Raw genomic sequence first — 9,830 nt, forward strand, 5'->3', positions numbered from 1 at the left:
CTCATCTTTCAATGTGTGACTTTTTCACAAAAAGATCCCACATGGGAAAAATGTTGAACTCAATCCTTAGCTAAATAAACCAAGGAATAGCTAAGTAACAAGTGTCACATGGTTAGGTGAGGACCACTTTCTCACTTACTCCCCAAGGTAACTCACATGCATTGTGAGCTAACCATGTGACACCTAACCTTGAGCCCCAAGTTAGGTTCGGTTGGGATGCCCCAAGTTGGGTGCGCTGCCACTTGGTGGCTGCTAACGTGGCGCGTTGCCACTTGGTGGCTGCCACGTGTCACACTTCTATTTGGTGCGCTTCCCTAGCCTTCGCGTGGCTAGGGTTTTTACTTGTTACTTGAAGCATTTTTGCGTCTCGCCAATTCCTAAATTTTGGCTTGACTTTTGAGATTCTGTTCCGACGCTTTAAGCTCAGAATCCAACGTCTTTGTTCATAATACTCCGGTGACTCATTAATTCCTTTCGGATTTATTCGTCGTGTCGGATCGTTAGTTGCGTAGGTGTGACCCGAAGGGTTCGGTCAAGATTAAGCTATAATATATATACATTAATATTACTGACCGGAAGTGGCCTCCACCTAGGCATTCCAATCACTTGAACTCACTGAATAATTACCTTTCTAATAGCTCCAAACCCTCTATCGGAATAATACTCTTATTCGAGGGACACCATTCCATTCACGCCTCACGGAGTTCCATGCACAAATTGTGAATACCTTATGAGGTATTGTTGAAGTTGTTTGGGCAAGTCGACGTGGAAGCTGACTCGAATAGCTGCTGGTTCTTGTTTGCTCGATGTAATGTCGAGCATCAGAAAAAGTCTTTTTACTGTCGTCCGGCTGAACATGCCAGATGAATTTCCTTTTTACCATTTCAGGGAGATGGAATTTAGAAAGGTCAATCAAAGGCCGAATCCTCTCCTTGTTTGTAAGATGGAGAATAGGTTTTCGATCTTTTACAGACTTAGCTCTGTCAGATTGAGCTAGTTTCTTAGCCGACTGTTGTTTTCTAGGAGCAACCGTCTTTTTGGTGATCAAGTCCTTGATTTCACCCTTGAAACTACTTATGAATTTCATGAGTTCGTCTTGGGTGACTAGGGCTGTCCTCACGCCTAGTGAACAAGCGGATGTCCATGCAGAGGGGTTGCTAGGGCCCGCCTAGTCAGTGTTCTGTTCCAGCTTATCCTTGGGACGGATGCGCTTAGAAATGAGTGACCCATCAGGGGTTACATATGTTTCGACATCAACATCTTTATCAGTATCATGGTCTGAGTAGACCTCTCCATCAACTGGATGTCGGTTGGTTTCTGGAGGCGATACAGATTCTTGTGAAACCATCTTCGAGGTATTTGTGTCCCTCGGGAGAGTTTTTACAGCTCATAGACTGAATCCAAGCCGTCTGTACCTGCAAAACAACGGAACTCCGGATGTTCAGAGGTCCGCGTCCGAAGATTAAGTTAGTACGGGTTCGGAGTAAAAATTTTGCGGAAAGTAAAAATCTTCTCGGATCCCGAGATCAGGTGTTTTTTTTTTGTTTTCGAGAATAGTAAATGATGTAATGATTGTAAGGTGCCCCAATAATTGGAGGAATCTCCCTATTTATAGAGTCCTAGAATTTTGTGCCCTGCCCTAGGGTTTGAAGACCAAGGGATTTGGGCTGCGTCGTTTTGCGGCTACCTTGGGAATTGGGCTTTGAAGGCCACTAATTCTTGAGGCCATATCTTCTTGACACGTGTCAGCTTCTTGGAGGTCCATTTGGAGACCTTTTCAGGTGACACATGTCGCACTCTAATTGGGCCATTTGGCGGGGTAGAAATACCCAAATCAAAACCGGTTTAACCTGACCTGTACTTAACCCAAACCGAAATTGACCCGACAAATACCCGAATCAATAATATCTGTTTTTTTATCCGAACTAATATTAACTGGACTCAATTTTAACCCGACTTGATTTTGACTTGACATGATTTCAAACCAACCATAATTTTAAACTCAACCTATTATTTACATTTTATTACTTAAACATATGTTAATGACACAATATGAAAAAATGACACCTGAATAACTTGATATCGGCCTAATAATAAGATTTTTTTAAAAAAATAATAATTACTCTAATTTTAAATATGTACTAATTTGAATATTAATTTTGTTCAACCCAACCAAAATTTAGCTAAACTAGAAAAGTATCTAAATCATAATTGACCGTATATTGAATCAACTTTAGTAATCAAACCAAACTTAATAGAACCGAAATCAATCGAATCAAAACCAACCCGATCCAAAGTCATCAACACGAGATTAACCTGGTCAAGCCCGTTTTAAACCCGATCTGATTTTATTCGAACCGAATATGAACCGATTTGCAGTTGATCCGACCAAACCCGATCTGAACTCGATATATCCTGACTCAAATTTTTATTAAAAGGGTAATTTTAAACCGAATATATCAAAAAAAAAAGACCCGATCTAAACTTCATCCAATTAGAATTGACAACTTCACACCTCTACTCGTAGTAATCTAATAAATAAATATATATAAAGGGAAGTTTTTCCCAGAGTTTTTAGAGAGTCACATAAGACTTTATTTTCTTAGCGCGCCATATAGGATTATAAATTTAAGTTGTAGCCAATTAAATAAGAGATTATTAATTTCTTTTACAATTAAATAATTCAAATGCCCCGTAAGCAAAATTGACGAATGAGATTTTCAAGTTTAGATTAATTAAATACAAAATATTATCTCTTGAGATTAGAATTTTTTTTAATATTTTAAAACTAATATAATAATAATTTTAATCACATAAATATGAAAAATATTTATCTTAAAAAAATACTCACAAACCGTGCATCGCACGGGTTTCATCTAGTGAAAGTGTAAAGCCGGCCGAGGCGGGCGGAACACACTAGACGGCCGACAATAAGTGCTATTAAAATATTTCACGCTACTATGGCACCAATAGGACAACGCCAACCAAAATGAAAATATTGCCAACTACTCCATACTTTTCTTTTCTTAACTTCTACTATGAAAACCTTAACACATGTGGAGGACCCAGATTTAAAAAATTTTAACTGTTAATCCATTTTTTGTTTAAATTCAAAAACCACGATCCACATGTTTCTGAAATTTGGTCTTCAGCTCACCTTTTAAGATTCCACCCAATTCAAAAAAATATTTAAAAAAAAAAATTAGAAAGTCTTCTACTCCCCTCTGCATCTATCTCCAACATGATTGGGAATGAACAATAATTCCCACAAAAGAAAAAAGATGTTGAGAAACAACAAAGCAGAAAAGGAAGAATTAGAGAGGTTAACAGCACAACAAAACAATGGGTACTTGAAGAAATATGCACCCACCAACTTAACAAGATTAGCAGTATGTTTAATGGTATTTATTGCTGGTGTTGCTACTGGTTTAGTTTCAAGCTCACAACGGTCAACGATTAGCCTTGAGAATTATACAAAGATCTACACCGCCGTTCGTGGCACGAAATATAACAATAACTGTGCGTTTACCAAACAAAGTTGTAATTGTGAGAATATTAATTGTTTGAGTTTAGATAATATTGTTCATCCGAAGATATTGAGTCATGATCTATCTGATCAGGAGTTGGTATGGAGAGCTTCATTGGTCCCTAAAGTTGTAGGGTACCCTTTTAAAAGGGTACCTAAAGTTGCCTTTATGTTCTTGACAAGGGGTCCTTTGCCATTGTTGCCTTTGTGGGAGAGGTTTTTTGCAGAACATGATGGATTTTATTCTATTTATGTGCACACTAAAGCTGGATTTGTGTTTGATGTGCCTTCTGATTCAGTCTTCTTCGGCCGCCAAGTTCCTAGTAAGGTACGTTTTTAAAGTGATGTAGATGAGATTTGATCTGTGAATATTTTTAACAACTAAGATATGTTCACACGTCTCTAATTAATGTAATTGGTTGTATAAATTATCAAGTATTTATTGTGGGGATCGAAATTTAATGATAAAAGAAAAAATGTAGTCATTGCGATCAATTTCTTTGCTAAGGAAAGAAATTGTTACCTTAAGTTTTAGAGAGGTAACAATTAGGTGGAAAACTAGAAACCATTAGCCCTAGGTAATGGTAATTGTTACCTAAACCTTTTAACCAAACACTAGGTAATGGAAATGGTTTAGTTGAATCTGTTTCCAACCCAAATAATATACTCTTAACAACCATGCTCTAAGGGTGATTTAGTAGCTATAATTTGTTTTGATGATACATTGGCTAGTGAAATATAATTGTTAGGATTTTGAATTTTTTTCGTTTTTAGATGCTATAAAGATAGTTTGTTTAAGTAGTAAAGGAAACAAAATAGTATAATACCATCAGAGGTCACCAACAGGTTTGTCATGGATGTCTCCTACCGCCTACCGGGCTACCACTGAAGTCGCATTGTGGTTGTTTTCTTGGTGACATACTAGGATAGTCCTGGTTCAATAATTGTTGGATGTAGATGAACTGGGGCCTTATAAGTGTGTCTGCAGAAGTGCAGATCACTTGTACCTGCTCATTTGAGGGTATAATGATTTATCTGGATCTGGTTGAGTGGTTCTGACTCCAACCATTCCATTAGAGATGTCCCGGTAGAAGTACAGGACTGTATCTTTTCTGAGTATAGCAGTCGTTTTCCTCACTCATCTTAGCTTGCAAATTCCCAATAGCAAGGCTTGTGCATCTAGATAAATTGTAGACCCTATCATGTTGCTTGCTCAAAAAAAAAAATCGAAGAGTTTGTCTAATTTATCATTCACTTGGTGCAGTAAACCGAGTATCCAAGTGGAATGTTATGGAAATGAAATATCTACGAGTCTATTCTCCTTAGCTTATTTTTGTCAAATTAACTTAATTTTGCTTAACTAATAGAGTTGTGCTTATGTTTTCCTAACTTTCCTTTGTTTCTATTTTAGCTCCACATCTTGACTTTGAGCACTATTTACTTTAATACTTAGATTTATACTTTAAAAAAAAAAATTCATATGGAGCCTTTTTTTTTTTTTTTTTTTTTTTTTTTTTTTTTTTTGAATCATAATTGAAGATATTATGATTCTAATTCCTACATTGGCAAACATGACTAAATAAATGTGTCAACTATAAAGACACGATTGAAGTATGTTACTGAGCTTAGCTCAGTTATGCAGGACTTATAATTGGTTTAGTATATCATCAATCATGCTAGGATACACATATAGTGTTACTATATGTTGTATATAATCCATCTTGGAGTAAGGCTATGATTTTATTGTTGTTCAATAGTTCATCTCTGAGACATGAGGTATAAAAAGTCTACAACTGTTTCGAAGGCATAGCTCAACTGTTCTGTGTAATGTTTATTAATTCGAAGGCATAGCTCAACTGTTCCGTGTAATGTTTAACTGTTTGATTCTATCCCATTGTTTGATTCAATTGATGGCATGTTAAGAAATTTGGTCATAAAACCTTAACATTTTTAAAAGGAATTGACATTTTTTTTTCTTGGATATTATCAAATGGTATGGTAACAACTAATTCAGGACTGAGTATACGCTTCCATTGTTGGAGTTATGTTTTCTTGCACTGAAGATTGGTGACTAACTAAGATAGAATGGTAATGAAACATTGAAGTGCAATAACTATGTTCAAGTTATCCTCTTTTCTATGCAACAGATATTGATTAATTTAATGTTCAATAGTTTTTCCTCTCAAGTCTAAATTGATACTGCAGTTTCTGAAAACAAGATGACATGATTATTTCATTTAAATTTACATACAGGAAGTTTCCTGGGGTGATGTATCACTAGCAGATGCAGAGAAGAGGCTTTTAGCCAATGCTCTCCTAGACTTCTCAAATGAGCGTTTTGTGCTCCTCTCTGAAAGTTGTATCCCAGTTTACGATTTTCAAACAGTTTACAAATATCTCACTAAATCTGCACACAGTTTTGTGGAGTCATATGATGATACAAGCCGTTTTGGCAGGGGCCGCTATGATCGACATATGAGACCCAACATCACAGTTGAACAATGGAGAAAAGGGGCTCAGTGGTTCGAGATTAGACGAGATTTGGGTATTGAAATTATATCAGATTACAAGTACTATGATCTGTTTAGGAAATACTGCCATCCACCTTGCTTTCCTGATGAGCATTACATTGCTACATACCTCAACATATTCCATGCTCCGCTTAACTCTAATCGCACCTTGACTTGGGTAGATTGGTCTTTGGGAGGACCTCATCCCACAACCTTTGTACGAGAAAATATTACAGAAGGTTTTATACAGAATATCAGAAATTATAAGAAAGAATGTTTGTATAATTCTAAGAGTACAACTGTATGTTACCTTTTTGCTCGCAAGTTTGCTCCAAGTACACTAGAGCCCTTGCTCAATTTAAGTTCAAAGGTAATGGGATTTTGAAAACTTTTAGTTAAGCTATAAATTATTGCTGTATTCATATCATTTTGCTGTGGATGAAGAGCTTCTTCTAGTCTTTCTTGTGCATTGATAGGGAGTATAACGCTTCACTGGTACGTAGTATTTACTATACTACGTATTTCTTATACTAGTACAACATTTTTTACAAAAAATTATTGTGGCTGCTTTTATTGGAAAGACAATTAATATCAAAATTTGTCTTTTTAATGCTTCTTTCTTTCTTCAGTTGGAATTGCTATGCATTAGACTAGTATGTGAACTGCGCAGTGTGTTAAGGATTTGATCAAATCATAATTATCTTTATTAATACTGTTTATAGTTAGTAATTCCTTTTTTTACCCTTTAGATTAATAGTAAAAGATATCCCTTATTCTTGGCTAATGTGTCCAGAAAAGTACTCCAATGTATCTAGTCGTTGCTTACTCACGTGCTATATATACTCATGGAATCACAACAATATAATTTAAGCTTTCCAACATTCTCTTTTTCATAACTTTATCACAGTAAACTACAAATCCCACAGATTATATTGATAGTGTATGTCTTGTAATCTTGTATGGCTGACCAAATCGAAACTTTCGTGTGGTCTGATTTTCATAAGGTCTGATCTGGTCTGATCTAAATTTTTTTTATCTGATTTGATAAAATAATTTGACTAAATTTTGACTGTATTTTAGTACTTATCTATAAAAAAAAACATTATCAAATGGATCTCGTTAAATTCATTTCATTATGAACTTTTCAAATATGTTAATTTTCATAATTTTTTGTGACACACAATTAATGATATTTAGCAATAAGTAAATGATAATAAAAAGTTCTGATCTGGCTTGATCTGAATGTTTCTAGTCTGATTTGAATTTATTAAGCAATAAGTAATAAGTACCTGAAATAAGTTGAAGAGAACATGTTCTAACTCTTAGTTTTAAAGGAAAACTTTTTAAGACTCGAGCAAACACTAACATAGTGATAATAAGCAAAAGGTCGATCCACAATGAAAGGGGAAGGAAATTGTAAATAACTAATGCATAAGCTAATCCGGAATCAAAGTTTGGAAAATAAACTAAAGCTAATCAAGAAAACAAGCAAATAAAAAGGGGTAATTAATCAAGAAGACCAATTAATATTATATACTCCTGGATCATGATACTCCACTACTCCATACCCAATATAGTTGAGTTATTTTGCCTAAGGCCCTGTTTGATTCACCTTAATTTTGCTGAACTGAATTATTTTTACTGAACTGGAATTATTTTTACTGAACTGAAATTATATTTACTGAAATTAAATTATTTTTACTGAACATAAATTATTTTTACTGATTTTCTATTATAATTCTTCTTTAAGAAAACTGAATTTTACTGAACTGAACTTATTTTTACTGAACTGAAATTAATTTTACTAAATTGAAATTATTTTTACTTAATATTATTTTTTTAAGGTGAAAAGAACAGGGCCTAAGTCTAATGTTATTTTGCTTAAAACCTTGTGTTATTTTGCTAAAAAAAATGTTATTCACTTATTTACTTTAACATCATGTATAAAAAAAAAATAAAAAAAAAAAAAAAAATTCATTTATTAAAATAAAATGTACTTATTTAAAAAAGGCAAATTTGTTAAAAAAAAAAAAACCTTTAAATACATCATTTTGCAAAAAAAAAAAAAAAAAAAAAAAAAACCTTTTAAAAGCTTTATTGTAAAAGAAAACTCAAAGTTAAAATTTTTTTGTCTAAAACAACCTGGTCTCACTAATTCACTTAATTATCTACTAATTTCTTCTAATTACCCTATAACTCTCATTTAACTATTTAAGAATTAAATTAAGTAATAAATTTTTTTGAAAAAACAAACCACCACCCTCACCACCAGCCAGCCACCCCCTCCCGGCCTCTCCCTTTCCCCCTTCCCTCAACTAAGCCGCCACCTTAAACCCCCCACCGTCGGCGACCCACCTCCACTGCCGTCCGACCTCCTCCCTTTACCTAACCCGAGTGCTAATCAGAATCATAGTCATAGTCACGGGGATTCTGGGGTTTTGCCGAATTCTGGTATTTGGGTTCTGGGTCTGTTGGGCATCCTTCACTAGCGGGTCCGAGGGTTGTCCCGTCATCGCCGTAAATGGAAGGTTAATTTAATGCCCAAGCGAATTTGAGACAGCGGGAGGAGCAGATTAATAAGGGCTTGAAAGAGATGTTGGATGAGAAGGAAGGGCTGGAACAACAATTGCAATTGGTGTTGACAAATGCAATTGCAATTGGAAGGGTGTTTGATGGAAAATGAGGAAAAGATGTCGAAATTGGGGAATAATGTTGATGTCGATGATGCATTCGAGCCTTGTGATGTTCTTTCGAAGCAGATGATCTATGCTAGCACCTCTGATTTGCCGATAGAGGGAAAGTGAGGGAGTGGCTGGCGATGGAGATGGGTCGCCAACGGTGAATAATTCAAGTTTGTGGCTCAGTTGGATGAGGGGTTGCTGCCAGGGGAAGGGGAAGGGGAAAGGGAAAGGGAAAGGGAAAGGGAGAGGGGTGGCTGACTGGTGGTGGGGGTGGTGGTGGTTTTTTTCTTTTAAAAAAAACTATTAATTAATATAATTATAGTAGTTAAGTGGAAGTTATAGTGTAATTAGATGAATTTAGTGGTTATTATGTGTATTAGTGGGATTGGGTTGTTTTTTTTTAAAAAAAAAAAAATTAACTTCGGGTTTTCTTATACAATAAAGCTTTTAAAAGGTTTTTTTCGCAAAATGGTGCATTATTTAAAAGGTTTTTTTTTAACAAATTTGCCTTTAAAAAATAACATTTGAAATAATAAGAGGTTCACATCAAAATAACATAAATTTTATAAATCTGGAGTAACATATACTTATTTTAAAATGACATATATATAAATTGGAATAACAAGAAGTTCATATTAAAATAGCATAAATTTTATAAACCTGGAGTATCATGCACATGGTACTCTAGGGGTAGCATAGAATTTGCGCAAGAAAACCCCTTTCATTCAATTCCACCGTTTCCATTAATCTCAAACTTCAAATAATCGGGAAGCTTTTAATTTCTAGAAAAATCTTTTAATTAACGATTTGGGTTATTTTTGAGAAAATTTTAACTTCATCAACTTTCTAATTTTGAAGAAAACATCTTAATTCACTCTAACGTCGTTAGTTCAACGAATATTGAAATTTTAGCACATTTTCTTTTTAAAAAAAATTATTTATTAATTTCACAACACCAAATGTAAAAAAATTATAATACTACCATTTGATAAACAAGATTGGTTTATCAAGGAGATAAACCTAGATACCCTCGTGTTATAATTAAAAATAAAAAGTGAATCGCTAAATCACGATCCTCTAACGCTCCTTTTTTGACATGTACATATTCCTTGC

The 9,830-nt window shown here is 34.6% G+C and overlaps 1 protein-coding gene across 1 annotated transcript; it reads left to right on the forward strand.

The window, feature by feature from the left end:
• Positions 1 to 3,028: 3,028 nt before the first annotated feature.
• LOC145601628 (glycosyltransferase BC10-like) lies at positions 3,029 to 6,532 on the forward strand. The gene is made up of 2 exons (XM_081657682.1): positions 3,029 to 3,854; positions 5,780 to 6,532. The coding sequence occupies exons 1-2, from the start codon at positions 3,252 to 3,254 to the stop codon at positions 6,419 to 6,421; spliced, it is 1,245 nt and encodes a 414-aa protein (XP_081513808.1). The 5' UTR covers positions 3,029 to 3,251; the 3' UTR covers positions 6,422 to 6,532.
• The last annotated feature ends 3,298 nt before the right edge of the window (positions 6,533 to 9,830 follow it).

The sequence above is a fragment of the Chenopodium album genome, chromosome 21 (genome assembly GCF_948465745.1).
Source record: "Chenopodium album chromosome 21, dcCheAlbu1.1, whole genome shotgun sequence".
NCBI lineage: Eukaryota > Viridiplantae > Streptophyta > Magnoliopsida > Caryophyllales > Amaranthaceae > Chenopodium > Chenopodium album.

Coding starts and splice junctions, on each gene's coding strand:
- LOC145601628 (XM_081657682.1), top strand. CDS start 3,252: ATGAACAATAATTCCCACAAAAGAAAAAAGATGTTGAGAAACAACAAA. Junction 3,855..5,779: donor GCCGCCAAGTTCCTAGTAAG/GTACGTTTTTAA, acceptor ATTTACATACAG/GAAGTTTCCTGGGGTGATGT.